At 47.2% G+C, this 22,541-nt stretch overlaps 1 protein-coding gene across 4 annotated transcripts in view; it reads right to left on the bottom strand.

The window, feature by feature from the left end:
- The window catches only part of Smoc1 (SPARC related modular calcium binding 1), a 153,793-nt gene that overhangs the window by 66,386 nt on the left and 64,866 nt on the right, over positions 1–22,541 (bottom strand). For all 4 annotated transcript variants that reach the window (XM_055595385.1, XM_055595386.1, XM_055595388.1 and 1 more), the window contains exons 2-3: positions 7,815–7,980; positions 5,852–5,964 (exon numbers count right to left, since the gene is read on the bottom strand). In XM_055595385.1, coding sequence (XP_055451360.1) covers positions 5,852–5,964; positions 7,815–7,980 — 279 coding nt within the window. The remainder of the gene's footprint in view (positions 1–5,851; positions 5,965–7,814; positions 7,981–22,541) is intronic.

A 22,541-nucleotide genomic window follows, 5' to 3' on the forward strand; every position in this document is an offset into this window, starting at 1 on the left:
ATTTAAAATTATTTTCTTAAGAAAAAAAATTAAAAGAAATAAAATTCTTTCCTTGGAATGAATTCCTAGACATGAAATTGCAGGTTCCAAATGTGAGCCCATTTAAGACTTTTGACCAATGTTGCGAAAGTATCTCATTACAAAACAGGTGCCAGCTGACTTTCCCAATAGCAGCATAGGCACAGACCATTTCCCTCCTCCATTCAGTCCTGGGTACTACCATTTTCTCCTATTGTAACAAGTTTGACAAGCAAAATGGTTCATCGTGTGTGTGTGTGTGTGTGTGTGTGTGTGTGTGTGTGTGTGTGTGTAGTTCCTGTTGGGTAAAGATGCATGTGTCAGGCCAGTGATGTTCCTCAGATAATGTATTTGATAGTTTTATGTCAACCTGACACAAGCTAGAGTCATCTGAGAGGAGAAAGCCTCAGCAGAAAAATAACTAAATAAATAAAATTATATATATATATATATATATATATATATATATATATATATATATATCTCCAAGATTGGCAAGTTCTTAGTTGTTAATGGTGGGTGGCCTAGCCCACTGTGAGAGGTGCCTCCCTGGGCTAGTGGTCCTGGGCTCTATAAGAAAGCAGGCTGAGCAAGTCCTGAGGAGCAAGCCAGTAAGCAGCACCCCTTCACGGCTTCTGCACCATTTTCTGCCTCCAGGTTCCTGCCCTGTTTGAGTTCCTGCCCTGACTTCCTTCAATGATGAACAGTGATATAGAAGTATAAACCAAATAAACCCTTTCCTCCCCAAGTTCATGGTGTCTCGTCAGCAATAGAAACCCTGAGGCAGGTGCTCTCTGCCTTGTTTCTTTGTTTGTTTGTTTGTTTGTTTTTGTTTTTTGAGATAGGGTCGTTCGTTGGCCAGAATCTTGCTGAATAGCTTGGGCTGACCAGCCAGGGAGTCTTAAGGACCCTTCCATCTCCACCTCCCCAGTGCTAAGATTACAAGCACACCACCACACCCACCTTCTTAGATGGGCTCTTAGGAGCAGACTCAGGTCCTTGTGCGTTCAAGCCAGGTGCTTTACTCACCAAGCCATCTCCCCAACCACTCCATCAGCATTTTTATTTATACACTTTAATGAGTAGAGGAGATTACATCATACATATTCATTTTTTGGTTATTTTCATTCTTTTTCCTTTGGTGGTACCAAGGGTTACGGATGGCCTGTCACCAAGCTACATGCCCCAGCCTCGCTCACAGCTAACATCTTATTTTCCTATGCCCTCCTTCTTGGCATCTCTTGACTACATTCTACCAGGTTTTTCCCCCTTCCAAATTACAAGAGATTCCAATACACAAGGTCAGCTCTTTGTCATTAAAGCTAATGAGTATCATTTGTTTTTAGCTTAAGGCGTTTACGGTCAAAAACTTAAATTTGTGTTTGTTTTCTTGTTGACAAAATGCACCCTGAGCTCTTTGGGCTTTTGAAATATTAATTTCCAGCTACACATGTGCGGTCTTTATACACTCACTTTGTCATGTGTCTTGCTATCTTTTCCGAGTGAGGCAGGGGTCACATTTTTTTAATCCCTCATAGCAACCAACCAGTGCACAGCCCAGAACACGGTAGAGCTCCAAACGCCTGCCTGCCTGGGATAAAAAGATATTGTGTCTGGAGATTCGCTTTGAAGTAGCTCAGTTTGGGATGGGGGACGAAAATGGGGTGAAGATGAAACAGAGTTGGCCACGTGTCAATCATTGTTGGAAGTGGCAGTGGGTACATGGAGTTCATTATACTATTATGCCTACTCTTTTGTACTTTTTTTTAAAAAATTTCCATAATCAAAGGGTTTTTTTTTTTTAATGTGTGTTTGATTGATTGGGCAACAAGAGAGGGAATTCTGGGATAACAATGGTGGTGAAAATGAATTACACATGCATCGAGGCCACTTCTGCACAAAAACATTATGAGCCCCGAAGTTAACCAGCTTGAGTAAAAACCCCTTCCAGCTCAGTGACCTCAAACTGCTCTTCACTCCTTCTGAAACTCCACTTTTCTTTATATACAGGCATTAATAACTACCTAGAGAAGGTTACAGTGAGGAGCAGTGAGTATAATAAACCTCTGGCTGGCCCCAGCACACTCAACAGTGACCATCGTGGTCATTCAGTTTTGTCCAGGCTTGACCAGCTCCTGCCAGCACTTCCTGATGGCAGCAATTCAACTCCCAGTCACCACAGCTGAGATTTCAGTTTGGGCAGACAACAAACACTTGACAGAGACCTTGGTAGAACAGATATTGGGAATTATGTCCCTGGTATCCGGAGAACAAATAGACAACACTACATAACAAAAGACAAGGCCTGAAGCACCTGCCTCCACTCCAGGTCCCCAAAAAGCCGAACCCCATATCTCAGTGGTGCATTTAAGAAACCAGGAGACAAGGTTTGAATTTTTTAATGAATATCGACATCACTCCTGGAGGAATGAGAAGACTTAAAAAGCATTGTCTGAGGTGACTCCATAAAGCGCTTCAGCCTTGCAAGCATGAAGTCCTAAGCTTGACCCCAAAGCTCAGGTAAAATGGCTAGACATAGTGACATGCCTTTGTGGTCCCAGTGCTGTAGAGGCAGAGAGATAGCCGGATCCAGGGCTCACTGGCCAGGCAACCTAACCTAATTGGCAAGTTCTAGGCCAGTGAGAGACTCTGCCTCAAAAAAACAAGGTAGTTGTTTCTGAAAGAACAACACCCAAGGTTTCCTCTGGCCTGCACACACACACACACACACACACACACACACGCACAAGCACATGTACAACCATACACACACGTGTACCTGCACACTCAAACACACACACACAAAAATTCCGGTGTCCAGATGCGAGCCTCGGAATTCGATTTAATGGTCTGGGACAATCCTGAGTACTGGGAGTTCAAACAGTGGCGTACAGACAGAGATGTGCAACGTCTCTGCCATAAGTGACAATGAACCATCCGCGTGTGAATTGAGGTTGGGTACAGTGAGGAAAGAGGACAAAGGGAAACAAAGGAAGAAGGGAGAAGCCACAGAGTCCCCACATGAGCCTCATTAAAGCTCATTCAGTCATGTGGCCCCCAGCTGCGCCTCACACCAGATAAAGCCCCGTCACTCTCTCCTTGTTCTTCAGAGGAACGACATCTGTAGTAATTCCCAGGACTAAGGCACGCTACTAACTCCAGGATGCATACATGCCAATATGCCAAGGAATATTAGAGCAGTGTAGCTTGTCTCTGGGCTTTGGTCTTTAGAGGGATAAAAAGAGCTGGCTGAGTGATGATGGTCCGTGGGGGAAGGAGACAGGCATTGTGTCTCACGGCCCTCTGGCTGGCTGCTTGTCAGAGTGACTGAATCACACTCGGAGTGGAGGTCTCGTCTTGTGAAGTTATTGCAGCATCTTTGGGGGGGGGGGTGGCACTTCATTTAATCACTTGAGCTGGGATGATCTACTGACTGGCTGCCTAGCTGCCCACCGCGCTGAGCCGGCCTGAACTGTGGACACATGGCAGTGCTTAACCTGTCACAGAAGCAAGGGATACCTGACAGTCTGCACTCCCGGGCGCTCTCATTTAGCACGTCAGCCTGTGCTAATCTGGAAGTTCCTTTCCTTTAGCAAACACCACCTGGTCGGGCCAGAACAAAAGCTGGCTAGGGGCTGTCTGTCGTGAGACAGCAAACACTTCAGAATCAGGAGGGCAAAGGTCAACCACTCTCATAAGCAACACACCCGGGGACTACACGAGCCTGCAGAAAGGAGAAAACAGCTGCCTTCAGCTCTGCCCTCCTCCCCGTCACCTTTCTCCCACAGGTCTTAGCCCAAAACAAACATCGGGAATGTCTGATTTCCCCTCTGAGGATATAGATGCTCAAGCACTCTTTCAAACACAGACAAGGGTCACTACATTCTTTTTACTAGACTAAATTGTAAATTTATAAATGGATAGGAGGGAAGGCTCATGAATCTCCGTGCTTGGAAAGTTTCAGCCAAATTCTTTGTGTGCCCTTCCTCCCATCCCCCCATTCTTAAGTAGTGCCATCCATAAGATCTTGGGAAGATCTAAGTTGGAGGGCCACGTGAAGATGGTGCTGATGAATGCTTACATGGCGCCCATATGTCCCAAGAGTTTCACATGTGTTAGCTCATTTAATCCTCATCACAGCCTCATGAGGGAAGTGGAATAATAACCACTAATAGCAGTAATATGTCGTGCATAACATAAGAGTAATACATAATGCCCATGATGTCATAATAATTTATCACACGTGTACAACAAAACAATCACGAAGATAACCGTCTCTATTCTCTTTCAGAGGAGCACCCCCTGAGCAGCTAGGTGACTTGCCTGTGTGGGTTGGCCTCAGGCCCAGGCGCTCGGCCCCAACCAGGCACGTGCACCCACCACAGCCCTAGACTGCATCTTCCTAGTGCACACTTCAGAGCTTCCTCTGAGTCTGTCAGTTCAGAAAGCAGCAGAACATAGGAATCTTCGGAGTGCTCTGGGCTTGAACCCAGCTCTCCACTCCAAGCCATGACGGGATAATGGCACCACCTCCCACGGCTGTGCAAAGTTCTAAATGGAAAGTCAAAACAAGCAAGCACCTCACCCAGGGCTGATGGCGAAGGTCACTTTATCCCTGTGCTCTCTAACCAGTTACATGTTTGAATCAACTGAGAAGCACTTAAAATATAGAAGTCACTGGGCAGTAGAGGCACACCCCTTTAATCCCAGCACTCGGGTGACAGAGGCAGGTGGATCTCTGTGAGTCTGAAGCCAGCCTGGTCTACAGAGTGAGGTCCAGGACAGCCAGGACTACCAGGACTACATAAAGAAACCCCATCTCAAAAAAAACAAAAAACAAACAAACAAAAATTGAAGTAAATCTCCACCCAACCACCCTTCTGTGTTGCTACACAAGACAGTATTGGCCTGAGAGCAATAACCTCCTAGGCCTCGCCAAGAAGTGAAATCTGAGAAACCTCTAACCGATAGCCACGTTGCACTGCATCTCCTGATGGGGAATTAGAGACACTTTTAAAGCCCTGACGCTGTTGCCTCCATCTCTGAAAGGGTAGACTCCCCCCGAATGTTGTTCTACTGAATAGGAGGATCCTAGTGGAGGGGGCCAGGCACAGGGACAAGCCCCATCCAAGCTAAGATTACCATGTCCTGTGACTCTCCCTACTCCCATCACAACAGCATCTTCATGCATCTGCCATGTGTCCTGACTCACAGAAGTGGGCGCTAGGGAGCAGCCTAGAAGCTTCCACCTTCAGGAAGTCCGCCAATGCCAACATATCCTACCCTGCTTTTACACAAAGCAACAGGCAGAACATTGAGCAGGAGAGGTGGGAACTGCTGAAAGAAGAGTATTTAAAAACCTTCGTTCGTGCCCTCGTGCACACGCATACGCGCACACACAGTCTGGAAGCCCTGGTATGCTCCGTGCACAGCAAGGGGTTGCGGACGGGTGGCAATAAACTGTGAAGGGAATACTGAGGTTGCCCGTGGAAACTGGCAGGGGTAAGAGAAAATAATCAGCCCACATTTGACAGAAGAGAAAAACGCAGGTCTGGCCCTCAGAAGAGAGAGCCAGCAGGGAGGACGGGGACCCGGCCATGCCAGTTTCCTGGCTCAGACTCCCATGCATCTTGTCAGGGCCCACTGCCAGTTGGCAAGGAGTGGCATGGAGGGCCCAGAAGAGGAAAGGCAGTGCAGAGGGGAGATGAAGAGCCACTCACCCAGCCATTTCCCAGAAAGTGAAGGTGCTAAATGACCCTAGTACTCTCCAGACACCTCCCTTCTGCCTCAGTCCAGCAAGCGGCCCCTGAGGAACCCCTGTGAGGCCTCTCACCTGTGTGAAGGAGCCATCTTCACCACACTCTGGGACAAACACAGCCTCCTGAGGCTTCTTGGCCTGTTCCAAGGCCTGAGCCCTCTCCAGGCGACACTTGCTCTGGCCAGCATCTAAACAGGGAGAGGAGGACATTATATGTTTCACTTGGATTCCACATAGAAGCCAGGGTCCAAAATGGCTGTCCCATGGCAGGAACACTGAGAAAAACCTTCCACCTGGGGGCAGGGCAGCATGCCACCAGCCTGTCCAGCAGTAAAAGCATGATGCCTGTGCCCACAGATGGCTGCTCAAGCTCACCCTCCTCTCAATGTTATACTTTGTAAAGTAGAGGAGAGGCATATTAGCCCAGGTTCTGCTTTTTTTTTTCCTCCCAGATGTTCCTTTGCTCATACTATGAGGAGAGGAGGGTTCCATTTTCGTTAATTTCCCCGAGCTTTTCTAAAACTAATAAATCCAGGAGGTACGAGAGGAGTGGGATGGTGCACACCTTTAATGCCAGAAAGCCCTATGCCAGGCCAGGCTACATAGTGAGTGCCAGACCTGCCTGGACTACATAGCAACAATAGATAGGGATTTCATGAGAAATTTACGCCTGTAATCCCAGCACTTTGGGAGGCAGAGGCTGGAGGATCTCTGTGAGTTCGAGGCCAGCCTAGTCTACAAAGCAAGTCCAAGACAGCCAGGGCTACATAGAGAAACCTTGTCTCGAAAAAACCGAGAAAGAGAGGGTAGGGGAGAGAGAGAGAATCAAATGTCTGGAACAGCCAGCTAGGCTCCTGTGTTTTCTATGATGGCTATAGGCAATCAACAGCCACAAGCTCAAATACCAAAAGGACTAAGAAAGCAACACAGATTGTGCCTGAAAAGAATCGCAGTCAGTGCTCAGAAGCCAAAAGGACTATAGCAAACCAAAAAGCAAGCTCTGCTTTAGGGGCTGGAAATTCCTCAGCTCTAGCTATGCTTGTTTTGCATGAACAAACCTGATAGTACCAGACCTACCAGTTTTGGAAGAGAGAAACAAAAGGCCAGCTTGTTGTTGTTGCAGAATCTTCCAATTTTTTAAATGTTATCTCAAAATACTTGTCATGTTTTAAAGCAGATCAAACAAGACGCTTCTGTGAACCAACTGTTTGGAATCCCTATTTGGGGGGCCAGCAGTAATGTACTGGGTCTCCATTTTGAAACAAAACCACAAACAAACAAGACACTGGCCAGAGAGCCCCTTGCTCCTTGATGGTGGCAGTGTCTGAAAATCAGGGAAGTGCTCATCCACACTCTTCCTTCCTTCACACCCTGATGGAGGGTGGAGAGAGACACAGATGCGTAATGGGAGTTTGGATTTCCTTAAAAAAAAACAGTTACGTTGTGTAAATATGTTTTTTGTTTTAATCCCAAGTGTGGGGTTTTAGTTTGGGCTTTAGTCTGTCCACAGCTGATAACTGTCTCATGTGGGGTGTGGTCTTTGACAGCTGACGATGGCCTGCCTCGTGGGGTACAGAGAGGGGCGTGGTGTGGGGCTCTGAGGATATAAATATGAGCACCCAGGAAGAGAAAGTGTGCTGTGGTGGTGTGTGGTGAGTGACAGTGTGGAGAAACCAGAGACTGACGGTGTGGCAGTGTAAGGACAGATGGAGAGAAACTTTTCAACACAGCAGCTTGGGGGAGACTGCTTACCGCCTCTGCTGCTGACAGAGACTGCTATAACCCCAAAAAGAACCCTTTGATCCTAAACAGCTGGGAGAAGTAAAGGGGTCTGCACACCCTCTCCCCACTAACCTTCTCTCTCCTATGTAGGGTTGGGGTTGGAAGGGAGAGGCTTTAAGGAACTCCAGTGAAATAGTGTTTTAAAAGATGATAGAGAGGGAAGAGAAAACCAAAGGTGTGCAAGTCCAGTGATGATTTCTCAACATGAGAGCTGCAGTCCCAGCAGCCTCTGCTGGCCTGAGTGCAGGTCACTCACCTTTGCATCTACCTCGATGGACCACGCCCAGGGCTGGGTCTCGGCACTTGGCTCTCTGGTACTCACACATGGACTCGTAGGACCTGCCATCTGATGCGCAGATAGGTTTGGGCTGAGTCCTGGAGCAGTGGAGATTGCACTGAGGGTCACGGTCACTTATTAGAAACTGCATTGGGAGAGAAAAAAAATGAAATGGCACAGAGGTTAGCTTTGCAAGAAAAACAGGGAGAACCCCGTTGGTTACTGTATTGGCTTGCCCTTAGTAAGTAAATCTCAAATAAATCTTAAGTGCCGCAGTGCACGCCTTTAATCCCAGCACTTGGGAGGCAGGGCAGGAGGATCTCTGTGAGTTCAAGGCCAGCCTGGTTTACAAATTAAGCTCAGGACAGCCAGGATTTGTTACACAGAGAAATCCTGCCTTGAAAAAAAAAAAATCCATAGAGATGAAGTGGTCTTACTAACTGACCACAAACAGGATGGGCCCAGTGATCCACATTCAGGATCTTGTCAGCCTTCACAACTAACCCATGAAACAGAACCCCTGACTCTGTAGATAAGGAAACAGCAGCCTGGGAAGGTGTGACTGGACCAGTGTCATACAGCTGTGAATAGTGGGGATTACCTCACAGCCTAAATCTGTGCACAATAAAACCAAAGCTTTAACCTGTAAGACATCCACCCTCTGCTCCTGTGGATAACCTCTACTTAGACTTCCTCAGGTCCAGAACTCGGTCTCCAAGTTTTACCTATTAAATTATAGCGTTGAACCCCAAATCCAGCGCCTTTCCATTCTGCCCATTGCTCTCTAGTGGAATACCAACCAGCTAAGTGAATTTCTGTAAGAAATTATTTCCTCAGAGACTGATATTCCATCCAAGGACCATGCATGGAGATAACCTAGGACCCCTGCACAGATGTAGCCCATGGCAGTTCAGTGTCCAAGTGGGTTCCATAGTAATGGAAAGAGGGACTGTCTCTGACATGAACTGATTGGCCTGCTCTTTGATCACCAACCCCTGAGGGGGGAGCAGCCTTAGCAGGACACAGAGGAAGACAATGCAGCAACTCCTGATGAGATATGATAGACTAAGATCAGAAGGAAAAGGAAGAAGACCTCCCCTATCAGTGGACTAGGGGAGGGACATGGGTGGAGAAGGGGGAGGAAGGGTAGGGTTGGGAGGGGAGGAGGGAAGGAGCTACAGGGAGGATGCAAAATGAATAAATCATAATTAATAAAAATTAAAATTAAAAAAAAGTAAGAAAAGAAATTATTGCCTGTTTTCAAAAGAGGCAGTGATAAATAATCAGCTTGGGAAACTGAGTCAAATGGAACTCTTTAGGATGGGAATTCCCAGACACCTTCAGTAAACCCTTATGCACTCTGACCTTCCAGGTCAACCGAAGCATACCAGCCTAGGCACTGGATCCCTGACTAAAACCCTTGAGAGGTGTCCACCTGCCATTAGGACACATTAAGGGTGTTCCAGGATAGCAGTATCTGACCCCTGGGCCCTTCCCTGGCCTCAGTGATGGCATTTCTATGGCCCTTGCTTAGCACTGGTTGCATGGCCTCTCTGCTCATCTAGCCAGCTCCATTGGAGGGGACTCCATCTGCCCTCTCCATCATCTGGGTGTGGACCCCACCTTCCTTTTTTAGGAGGTTTCTCCAACTCTCACAGGTTCAGACATCACAATCTCTCACAACTCTTGCTTCCTCTACAGCTCCTGAAGGGTCTGAGAGAATCATTTGTTTGTGTGGCTTGATTGCCAATGGGATCCCCAACTCAGAGCTTCAAGACAAGGAAGATTTAATCTGTTCTGTGTGTAAACACATCCCAGCTTCTAGCCCCATGCTGGACTGCTTGACTCTTTGTGGAAGCAATGTAGCCCCTAGTGGTGCTTCTCACATGGAATTACCTCAGAACTGAGTTGTATAACAATAGGCCTAGCCTCCCCTCCCAGATTCCCATCAGCAGAGGACATTCCTGAGGTGACTTCTCTCTGCAGTGCTCTGAGCCCTGACTTTGAGTTTCTGTTGTTGTTGTAGGTGGTGGTGGTGGTGGTGGTGGTGGTGGTGGTGGTGGTGGTGGTGGTGGTAATAGCAGGTTGGGTGTTCAGGCTTACTGTGTTGGTAAGCAGGAGCAGCAGTGTGGCCTGGCAGTTGGGAGCAAGGACCAGACCACAGGCCTAGATCCCAGCACCCACACAGACACTGGCGAGTCTTGGAGAAGTTGCCTGTGTTTTCTGGCAATTCGTTTATCCCATCCTCAGCAGTGAGGATACTAACATGCCCTGCCTTGTGTTACTGCGAAGATTTTGCTTGTCTTTAAACAGTGTGGTTTTTTTTTTTAAGAGAACTCACCGGAGGAGAGACAACGTTTCCTTTTTTAAACCGGCAGAGGTTGCCTTGTCTGCTCTGTCGCTCACAGAGAAGGACAGCTACAGGCGTCACCGTGGCATTGAACTAGAGGCCATAAATTCAGTTTGGAAGTGGCTTGTTCTGAGCCAAAAGAGACTCAGGGTGACTGTGCCAGAGACCAGCCTGACAACAAGGGGAGCACTCTGCCTGCAGACAGACAGGTTACAGAATCTCAGAACCCCACCTTCTCCAGCCCACGGAGGTGGTCTCCGTGTCAATAGGGCTCCCACAAGATGCCTGTCTCAATTTACTGGCCCCTGAGGTGCTATTAAAAACTTCAGAGACAGCACAGGGCAGTTGCTAAAGACCATCTTCAATCAACGGTAGGCCCTCGTTTTTTGTGTGTTTTGGGAACTGAGTGTATTTGTGACTGCTCTCAAAACACAGGCTGAGCTGTATTCTTGGAGCTTTAACAGTGTGGTTCTGCCCCTCCCGGGAGAGATCACCCTGCATCCACGAACGTTCAGAACGAGGCAATCCTCCCATCTGCCCATCTGCACTGTAGCCAGGAAGCCCGGGGGGGGGAGGGGGCACACTCAACCCAGACCCTGCCCACAGTGAGCTTCCACTGCAGAATAAGATGCCAGGCAAAGGGCTGGAGAGATGGCTCAGTGGTGAAGAGCACTGCCTGCTCTACCAGAGGACCAGGGTTCAAGTCCCAGCACCCACATGGCAAATTGAAGTGAGGTACACACATACATAAAGGCAAAATATATATAGTAAAAGTGACCATTAAAGATTTAAAAAAAAAAAAACAGAATAAACGTTTAGTAAACTTAACAATTAATTAATTAATTAAAGATGCCAGGCAAATAGTTGCCACACAACACATGAGCAGAGAAAATAACATGGGGGTATGATCCTAGAAGCTTGTAAACACAGAACCACACAGTTCCAAAGAGCTTTTCCTGGCCCTGGGATGCTCTGTGTCCATGCTGCCAAATACAAAGGCAGCAAAACACATGTGATATATAGCAAATGCAACTAAGAGACCAAATCTTTAGTGTGTTTAATTTCAGATGACTATGTGTGAATAGTGGCTACCATATGCAATAGCCCAGTCATGAAGAAAATAACAAGGAGAAAAAAAATGCTCCTTAATTTTTTGTCTGTGTTTTCTGAGCCAGTGTCACTATGTCACCCAGTCTAGCCTTCACCTTGCATGTCCCCCCCCCACTTTAGCGTCCTAAGTGCAACACTACCGCATAATCAACCTCAACTGTGTTTTTCCTAGAGCAAGGCTAAGATTCTTTGGAATCTTAAATGACATTCTTAAAGCAAAGAGAGATCTGGAGGATAATTTCTACATTCTGAAAATGGATAGTAAATCAGTCTATTACTTAAGGGGCAATAGCCAGGATATCCCTGGAGTTTGTCATAGTCCAAAGGAAGACATGAAGGTAGGTTTGGGTTTTTTTTCCTCCCATCTTGCAGGTCACAGTAGGTGCGGGATGGAGATCATTGAATAAAGCAATGTTTATGGTCAGTGTTCGCAGCACACGGATAAAACTCGAAAGACTTGAAGTGGCCGTGACTGGCAGGAACTGTTGATGATGGCATTAGGGGCAATTATTCTCCCCCAATGACTCAAACACTCAGCCGTTTCCCTTGAGAATGAAAACTACATTTTTATTAAAAAAAAAAAAAAAAAAAAAAAACCTTCCTTCCTAACCAAGAGACAAGAAAAGCAAAATAATAGTGGTGTTAAATATCATTGCATAATATAGAAACCAAACAAAGGGGCCAGGACAATTGTGCAGCTGGAAGTGTCTCTCCCACCCCTTCTCCCTGGGGACAAGATAATTCCAAACATTTTGTGTTGTGCTCACATTTGCAAAGTGGGACAGACACTTGACATACTTATAAACAAGTCACCCTCCCTACTGGAAAAGCTGCTTGCCAGGGGCTGCCTCTGCCATGGGGAGGACAAGGGCAGATGAAAACCAAGGCAGAGGCAATAATCCCTTCCATCTGAAATGGTCCCTGCCTTTCGGTCTCCTGTCTCGGGCAGAGCAGGGTAAAAACTTTGCTGCAGCTTCTGCCCAGAGAGAGACCATCCCCAACAAACTCTGTCAGATCTGACCAGCTGCCAAGTTTCCACAGCAACATAGGAAACGAGAGAGCCAGCCTAAGGCTCAGACTGGGAGAGGTTCAGTTCTTCCTATTACACTCAGTTCTCCAGCCCTAACATTCACCTGCTCTTTTATTACTGTATCATCGTTGTGATGTGTGTGTGTTTGTGTGTGTGTGTACATGCATGTGTGTGTGCCATGTGGTCAGAAGAGGGCATCAGTTCATCTGGTGCTGGAGTTACAGGCAACTGTAAATTTCCCAGTGTGGGTTCTGGGAACCAAACCTGGGTCCTATGGAAAAGCAGCAAGCACTCTTAACCAATGAGGTCTCTCCAGCCTCGTACCCCAAATGAACTTCTAAACATGTGTTTATCTGATAACAGAGAGGTTTTCCTGTTTTCCTCAGGTGTTAAAGACATAGCAGAAGCCATTCTAAGCTACAGTCTAGTCAGCGGGCTTGGGAGAATAAAGTCTACACTCTGGATTACGGGTGACACTTCTTCTCTTTGCGATAGCATACTCAAAAATCACAGACCTAAATCCAAACTAAATCGATGCTTTCATTTTTCCATAAATTCACGTGTAGCACAGCTCCAAGTATTCCCTTGAAACCTTTGTGGTTCATTTTTCTATTGTTCCAATGCAAAATGCCCTGAGTTTAATAGCTTTGGGCAATTCGTCTCTCATGACTCTGAAGGCTGGCAGGGCTCTGCCGGGAGGCTCTTGGGCTCCACATAGTAGAGCAGAGGTAGTGAGCGTGGGTGTGTCTGAAGAAGAGCTCAGCTGCTGCCTGGAATGCCTGCTGTGGCTTCACTCACTGACCTTATCTGGGATGTCTGGCATGGCTGCAGACTGGCTAGTACGCTCTTGTCTGTCATAACTCGTTCAGTCCTTTACCTCTCACCTGTTTGACTCTCGGACAGCAGTGTTCAACCTCTGGTTCAAGTCCCAGGTCCACACTGCCACCGACGTTACCATCTAAGTGGCAGACACAGAACTAGTATGAGAGCTAAGCAGGCACCGGCTGCCAAGCCTAATGACCCATGTCCTCCTCTGGAAGCCACGTGATGGAAGGAGAGAACACACTCCACAGGTTCTTCTCTGACCTCCATATGTACACACACACACCCCGGGTATATAAATATATGTAGATTTTAGTAAAATAAGATTTTAAACATAGTAAATGCTTTCATATTTTAAACATTAGCGTCCCTCGAGTTCTTACTGGACTGTGTTCATCCTCCATCAAAAATCCTCAATATATTGTGCTATTATTTATCAATTTACATATCTATAAAAGGCTATGGCCTAGTTCTCTTTAAGGCATAACACAGTGTCTAACCCAAAGCAGTTGTTCAATACATGTCTGAAGAATAAACAGATAAACATCAAGCCTTGCCTAAAATATTTCACAGATAAGAAGATCCTTTCATGTGTGTCCTTGCTGGAGGAGTTGCGTCACTGAGAGAGGGCTTTGAGGCTTCAAAATATTGTGCCACACCAAGTCTCTCTCTCTCTCTCTCTCTCTCTCTCTCTCTCTCTCTCTCTCTCTCCTCTCTCGCTTGTGGATCAGATGTAAGCTCTCAGCTACTGTTCCAATGCCATGCCTGCCTGCAGCCATTCTCCCAATCACGATGGTAATGGACTCTAATCCTCTGGAACTATAAGCCTCAAATAAACTTTTCAGAAGAAGAGAAAGTGAAAGAAGAAAAGGAGAATGAGGAGGGAAGCAGCACCTGCTGCCATTCTATTGCTTTCTGTAAAAAGAGATGCTTCTTGTCCAACCTAAAGTTTAAAGCTTTCAAGCATACAGGTCTCTCTCCCTTTCTTTCTTTCTTTCTTTCTTTCTTTCTTTCTTTCTTTCTTTCTTTCTCTCTCTCTCTCTTTCTTTCTTTCTTTCTTTCTTTTTTCCTTTCTTTCTTTCTTCCTCCCTCAGAATATCCTCCAAGTAAGTAAGTTCATACCAAAACAGTGGTTTTTCCCCAAAATTAAGGAAAGGGAAAATCCCCAAGTCACTGAAGAGAATGTGGCTGTGTGGCTAAGATGGTGTGCCTATACCCAAAGGCAGTGGTCACAAGACGATCAGGAAATTCAGTCTCTGTGAGGAAATTCAGGATATTCACCCTCCTCATATTGGTGTGAAGACAGTCTTTGCACCATTCCAGACATGAGACATCTCACCCCCAAATTGGACTGCAACCTGAGACACCTCTGGTTGCTGAGCCTGAGATGAGCATATGTCAAGGTGCGAAACTGACAGTTGCACAGCCAATATCTGCTGAACACATGCATTTGACTGAGAACAACGACCAGACAAATAAAAGAGATTCCTTATGAAGTCAGGTTGTTCTTGTTGTTGTTGTTTGGATGCACTGAATTCATTTTTCCACAGATGCAGTGTTGTCAATAACGGTGCGTTATCTGCATCTGCAATTGCCCAGTTCACCTTCCTGGCAGGAAGGGAAGGAGAAGAACCCTGCCAGATGCCTGCTGGGTGGATGAGGAGCCCGTCACAATCACAGCACAGCTGGATGGCCCCTTCCTGCCTCAAGACTGTGCACATGCTGAACCTCCTTGCAGAAACATGCCTACACCTCACAGACCCTGCACATTTCCTTCTTCCCCCAGTACAAATACTGCTGACTGGTGGCATCTAATGAACCTCTCTGATGAGCCTTCAAATTGCTCTCTTACTTTTCACCCTGGCCTGTGATTTAATGACCAATTTAGTTACATTTTTCTTGAACACTGGGTTGAAAGCTCCCCATTAGCAGAACCTAAGATCTGGGTATCACCACTAAATGTCCGTCAGGAGCCTTGCCCCACATTTGCTGGGTGGCTGAGTGAGGAGGCAATGACACACAAGGGAACTAAGCCATCCCTCTGGGTCTGATGTTGGTGGCATAGGTCCTTTGACCACACCACGCCCATCTTCTGTATAAGGGTATCAGGCACAGGTCAAGGGGCAAGAGCCCTGCTGAGCTCTTGATTGACAGAGAGAAGAGGGGGTCTCTGGAAGAAAAAAGAGCTTCCCTGAGAGAGCAATGTTTTTCTCAAAGCTCACCTCAAAATTTTAGCATTTGTTGGTGGCAAATTTGCTACCAAAAGGGAGAATGGTGCTTTCAGAGTGAATGCCTGGGAATAAAAAGGGTAACACTGAGTCAGGGAAACCTGCTACTATGGAAACACTCATACACACACACACAGGAGAGAGACAGAGAGAAAGAGGCAGGGGAGAAAGAGAGAGGGGAAGTGATAGGGGAGAAAAGGAGAGGGAGAGATACAGAAAAAAGAGCACTAAGTCAACCTATAAAAGGGCAACAAATTTGCCCCTACTAACCACAACAGGCTAACAAATAGAAGCCAAATTCCAGGAATGAGTTGCCTTTTTTAGAGCTGTTCACAAACGAGGTCCCATAGGCCCCAAACATTACAGGCTGTTGCCATTGCCCTTTCCCGAGGACTTGACAGCAAGAGCCTAGTGCTGAAGGTACTGCCTACTAGAGTCATAGAACATGGAGAAGCCAAACTGGTACTTACCTGGAAGCTTTATCACTTAAGGGCTAGCTTTCATCAGGTGCTGCATATGCTACCAGAGGAGAAAACTAACCATCAGTCTTATCCAACTAGGAACCCTGAAAATTACAATAAAAACTGGCCTGGTAAGATGTGCCCACTGCTGCAATAGTGGCACGGACAGTATGGGAGTCACCAAACATTTCCTATTTGGGTTTAAGTCCTGCTACACAAGATAAGATAAAAGCCACGCCTGGCAACATGATCAGGCCAAGAACCTGAGTCCAGAAAAGTCGTAGACCCTACGGAACCTACTACTATTTCTCTGCTAAATGGACATAGTGGTAATGACATAGGAGCTAAAGCCATAGATTAACGCATCCCTCAACCCTCAGCAGAGAAGCTTCGCTCTGCGGCAGATGGTGACTGACACAGAGACTCATGGCTAGTAAACCTGCAGAGAATGTTCAGCCCTAAACGGAACATCTAAATCACACTCCTCCCTCCCAAGGCTCCAGGATCATTGCGGAAGAGGGGATGGAAAAAATTAAAGCCGGGCTCGGTGGATAGCTACAAGGAAACTGTGTTTTCTGGACACAGCTGGGCTGCCACACGTACAAACTTCCAACAGTTGTGACAGCGTGTACAAGATTTGTACAAATCCACGCCAGACCAAAGCCCAGCGTGGAGAAATGGGGCAGGCATGAAGTTACACCTCTAGTTGAGGAGTTATTTTGGCAATTAATAGCTACTGGAAGAGGGGGAGTCAGTTGTTTTGTTTTTTGTTTGGTTTTTGAAGTCTCATCCCTGATAGGTGGACCACACATCCAAGGGTGTATATGCAACACAAAGTGGACTAACGGCTTAAAAAAAAAAAAAGGGAACAAAAAGCTAGGTGGGCAGAGAAGGGAATGGGTATGGGCTTGGGAAAAGTTGAGGGAGGAGGCGAATATAAAAACATTTTGTACAAAATTCTCAAGAGTGGAGTCCAGCTGCAACCCCTTCCTCTTCAACCTAAGGATCAATTGCCTGTTGCCACTTGCTTTACCATCTGTGACATCAGACCTTGGCCTTTTCCTCCCAGGCCACATCACTGAGACATTAAAGCATCGCTCACCCACCCACTAACAGATCCGTCATCTGCATTAAAACCCCCGCATGCCTACTTCAGCCAGCTCTGGTTCACCCTTCCCTGACCCTGCCACCACTGCATTTACACAGGTGCAAAGCAGGGCCCTGGCCGGCAGCTTCAGAGTGGGACTGGTAGAGATGGGGTGTGGAGATAAGGGAGGTCAAAGGGCAGCTTGCTAGTCTGCTCTTCCTCCACACACCTCCACCACCGGCCTGACAACACCACACCCCCATTAAAGGGCTTTTCACACTGCTGAGAGAAAGCAGACACACACACCCTTCCAGCTGTGGGGCAGCTGGAACCACTTCTGTTGTTTTAGCCAGCAGAGGCCTGACCTTTGTCACCCCACCGCCACTCATTCCCCAAGGGAGGAATTTAATGGGCACTTCACCCACTCAGCTAGTTTCCCTATTCCAGCTGTGACCATCCAGAGCCACAAGATGACTGGTCAAAGCCAGGGAAGGTGTTTTTGCCAGGTGCCACCATGGAGGAAGATGTGGGCCTCAGCAGATTTACAGATCTAAAATGACCCCGTGTTTCAACTTGTATCTACCACATCTGTACCCCAAAATCTACATCCTATGCCAGCCACAAAGGCAGTATACGTAAAATGTGGGTCAGGGCCCAGATCATCAAACTTCCAATGAATTATTATTCTAAGCGAAAGAAGCCAAACTCAAAATGTACATAGTAAATGGTTCTATTTCTGTGACATCCTGGAAAAGGCCAAACTAAACAGACAGAAATTGCACCAGCGATTACCGAGAGTGAAGAAGTGGCATGGAAATGCTCTCTCTCTCCTCTCTCTCTCTCTCTCCCTCTCTCTCTTTCTCTCTCTCTCAGTGGCAGTGGTGGTAGTTGTTATGCAACTATGGCTTATTAAAATTCACAGAAGGACATGCCTAAAAAGAAGATTGTACTGCAGGTAACTTATTTGTCAATAAACAAAAAGAAAAAATATAAAACACCAAACTAAGTAAAAAGCATTCCAAAGAATGTTGGCTTTGAGAAGTCCACCACAACCCATGCCCCACCATTGCCACACAGAGACGCTTCTAGATACTTCTCCATCCACATCCTCTAGTCACAGGCATAAGACTAGGCACACTGGGGATTACAAAAACAAGAACACAGGCTCTGTGCCCAAAAGCAAATCTACTTGCAAAGATGGCATGGGTGTAGACAACTCCATGGGAACTGCAGTTTTGAAACCAGCATCAGGAGGCAGAGCCCGGGTCTCAAGCAGACAATAGGACACAATGTGTGAAATAGGATGCTGAAGATCCAAGACCCTAGCTAACTCTCCCAAAGGAAAATAGGGGGGAGAGAAGGGGAAAGGAGGCATTTGTGACATCCCAGGGCTGTGGTGAGAGCAGCTGCCTGGGTTCCAGAGAGTCCCCAGTGAGATATGAATTCAAACAGGAAAGATCTGGGAGGATTTCTCAGGGAGGGGTTGTAATCTGGGTCATGAAAGGGCTCTACAAGTAGACATAGTTTGTCAAAACTCTACAGTAATGGATACAAGGAAGTAGAAAGCAAACTGATTCCAAAATACAATTCAGAAATAACCTTGTGTGGAAGAAGTGAGACACTAGGACCATGTTGAGTATGACATTGTGCAGGGTCCTAAAAACCCAATGCTGTCTTTTTATTTCACCTTTAAACAATTGCCAGTCACAAGAAGGAAGTAAAGGACCAGGTCAGACCTGAGTTCTAGAGATACCCAGCAGGGCCAGGAAAAATACCACATAGGCTGACTACGGCAACAGGAGAAATGAAAAGAAGGGAGTGCATTTGGGCTAACGAAATGCCCGGGTGTCACAGAAAATAAGCATGGCAAACCGGAAGCCATGAGCAACCTCTGAGAACTGCAGTCTCACCACAGTGAGTAACCACTGAGGCTCAGTCTGCTTCAGAACCCAATACCCTGCCTTCTCCCTGGGCACTGATTACCTCAGGCTGAAAAGCAAATGTACCAGGAGGTGCTTGAAGCCACCAGTCATTCTGAGAGCTCTAGAGACCAGACAGCTGTCTGCAGGAGAAGGGTCTGCTGCCTCATAGGCAAAGCTTTCCACCATTCCCTGTGGGAATTCCACGAGTCCAGGAAAGGAGTGTTGAGATGCTATTAGCCTGCCTTTTATTGGGTGAGCAGAGTCTTACAGCTCCAACTCCCCTTGGTTTCAGTCTTCCCTGTGTGCCGAAAGGGCATCGAGCCTTTTAAATCACAGAAGAAGAAAGCATTTATTTTTGTTTCCTACTCACATCCCCCAGTCACTAACTACCTAGTTAAACTCTCCAGTCACTAAATACCAGCCAGCAGAACTTGAGAAACAAGAGCTGCGGAAAACCATGTGCCTACCCCCTCCTCATCCTCCAGATGCTTCCACCAGCATAAATACAAACTCTTCTCATTTCAAATCAAATAAACAGAGGACTCTCCAGAACCCAGGACCAAGGTTTTTCTAATCCCATCAGACCACTGGCACTGGGAAAAAATAAAGATTAAGTTGATGGTATGAGCAGGGAGCCATGAGGCGGTCATGTACTTGGGGTGCATCCAAGAGATTGTGGCTTATGTAAGGGAGGACTTGGCCTTGTGAAGTGCAGAGACAAAGAGGACAATGAGGATGTTCCTGTGGGCCTGCTAGGTTCTGGGTACCCTGCCCTTCATCCCTATGACACACACCTGGCAATAAGGGATTGCTAAATTGGCACTATCTCTCCAGTTGGCAGGAACAGCTTATTCAGCCACGGCTATCCAGAGAACCTTGACAAGTGCTGCCCAGAGATGTGTTCCAAGACTACCCAGAGCATTACTAATGAATGGATATCGTGCCACTGAGCATCCAGACTTCCGGCTGCACGGGCAGCACTGCTTGTCCCTGAAGCACCATGCTCTATCCTACCATCACTGTGCTTCGCTCCCAGTGATATGTAACGCATGTCTCACACGGGGACTAAAGGTTCAGTCAGGGCTAATGCTCATGACTGGGGTTGATCCCAGTCCAGCTGGGCCCTGAGCAGTGACCGAGCCCTGGATTTTGGAGAATTCAGAAATAGACAGTACTGTTTACATGGGGGAATAGGCATACTGCTGAGATTCTGGGCAAAGTGGGAGAGATAGAAGCCTAAGGGGTGTTGAAAAGATTAAAGACCCATCAAGAGTAAAGACTGTGGGCACCTTACAGAGCTGTCTCAGACTACGTGACAAAGACACACAGAAATGATGCAGAGCCCTGTCCCCACCTCTGCATGAAGTCCAGGCCCCTCTGGCACCTGAATCAACAGCCCCAGCAGCAGCTGGAAGCAGTTCCCCTGACGTACCCCTATGCGTTCTCATGATGTTACAGGCAGCATTGAGTGTCCCTTGGGCAAAGGGGAAAGGTGTGACCTGTTTGTGGAAATGCCTAAAGTGAGGAACAAAAGGAGTTACTGTGTGAGCAGCTGAAGATCTTGAAATCACTGCAATTTGGAACGAATGTCAGTGTGGCTCCATGTTGTAACCATAGACTGGAGAGATGGAAATGCCAGCTAGAAGAATGGACGCCAAGGGAGCACAGGTCTACTTAGCAGGCTGTGAGATTCAGACAGGCAGCCTTGGATGGAGGAAGAACTTGCCAGAGGCCTGTAAAGGAAATTCTCAAGCCAGGCATAAAGCCAGAGCCATTTTCAGTCCATCCTTCAGTGAACGCAGAGACCAACTCTCCAAAATGACAACACTGGAGATGGTTGTATGCTCTCAAGATGTCTAGAAAAGAGAATGTCTCGGTAACCCACAATGCAGCTGAAAGAAAGCTAATGAGGGTTGGGTCCCTAATGGGAAGGAAAGGGCTGCAGGAGATAGGAACTGAACAGTCTCTCAAACAAAAGGGCTGATCGACTGAACCTGTCCATGAGCTTAAGCATATGAAGATCCATTCTATAAACACATGATCATATGTGCACACACACACACACACACACACACACACACACACACACACACAATCAGAAGAATGCTTGGGGAGAATCTTTTGGGACTGCCAAAGCAATAGCACTAGAAGTTTGCTTCCCTGACTCTGTCAAACTGTGCCCTTGGATACCCGCCCTTTGTAGTTGCAATTTAGTCCCCAGAGAGGGTGAAAAGGGATCACATTTAGGGAACCCTCACAATACTCACAGAAGTCACTGGGCCAGTATGTAAGGTGATTCCTCACCCCATGATCTTCCCACTGCCACTCCCAACACAGCAACAGCCCAAGCTCATCCCATGGACGAGGCCATTCACCCTGAAATGCACGCCTTTCTCCCCCCCTCCCCCCACCCTTAGCCTCCTCAAGTCCACCACTTGGCTTTCTTGGTACTGCTGTGTTTGCTTCCTGACCTGGGAAGGTGTGTGTCTGCTCACAAACTGAAGGATAAGCCCTTCTCCTGCCACCCGCTGTTCTCACTGACACAGGTGCCCCAAACAGCTTCACCCTGGCCCACCAGTAAGAGGCCTGCACAGATCCTAACAGAATGGTGAGAAAGCACAGAAAGAATAACCTCACACTTTTTCAGCCCCTGGGAATGGTTTCATAGTTCTGTCACGACTGAATGAAGAAACTGGGATGCATCCAGCATCGGGGGATTGCCATTGGTGTGCATTTATAGGGCACGCTCCTGAGGCACACAGAGAGGCTCATCTTGATAGCCACTGCACAGTGGAGTGTTTTCACTGGCAAGGAAGATGACAAGGGCATGTGCTTTATCCACTGCACTTGAAGAAATCCTCTCACTTCCAGCCCGGAGCCCTGGCGATGATACTGAGCAAGAGCAGAAGAGAGCAAACAAAAGAGGAAATCCCAGGCTCCGCTCCCTTTATCAGGGTATTCTGCTGAGGCTGTGTGTAAATCTTGCTTCCTTCTCTTGCAGTTCCCACTGCCATGTTAAACCCCTGCTGTGCCAAGCTTCAGATCACCAAACACGGGAATACATTTGTGCATACATACGTGTGCATGTATCCACACAGACACACCCGAAAGGCCTTCTAAGTCACAAAGAGGCAAAAGAGGAAGAGTAGCCTGGCCCATGTGAAACTGCCATGTGCCACAGAAAACCTGGGGCTGGGGCTGTCAGACCATCTCCAACTGAAAATCCCCACTGTGTCTCCAGACAAGGATTGATTGCAGCTGTCCAGGGCCCAGGCCTGTCTTACTTTACACAAGTGTGAGGCTGTTCTGAGCAGGAGAGAAATCCTGTTGACCCAAACTGGGCCAAGGAAAAGTAAATAAGACCATGACCAATTCTACAGGCAGGAATGGTGGGGGTGGGGCTGACCTGTGGAAATCAAAGCAAATCCACTCCTGAAGAGAAGGAGGCAGTCTCCCTCGTCTAACTTTGTGAGCTCCTGCGCAATCAGAGCATCTTTCCTTGAAGAACGAAAACCTGGATTTGATTGTTGAAGCTCTTTTGTTCTGTTAGTCTAGGCATTTTAACTCTAAAGCTTCAGTTGCCTACAAGCAAGGGATTAGACAGTGTGATAGAAATTAGCTTAGCACTTAGCAGGTCCCATCTGTCAAGGTGTCCTGGGAGGATGAGGTGAGCTGCAGCTGCTCAGGGGAGCATGC

This window comes from Psammomys obesus, unplaced genomic scaffold (genome assembly GCF_907164565.1).
Source record: "Psammomys obesus unplaced genomic scaffold, mPsaObe1.curated_primary_1811, whole genome shotgun sequence".
Lineage (NCBI taxonomy): Eukaryota > Metazoa > Chordata > Mammalia > Rodentia > Muridae > Psammomys > Psammomys obesus.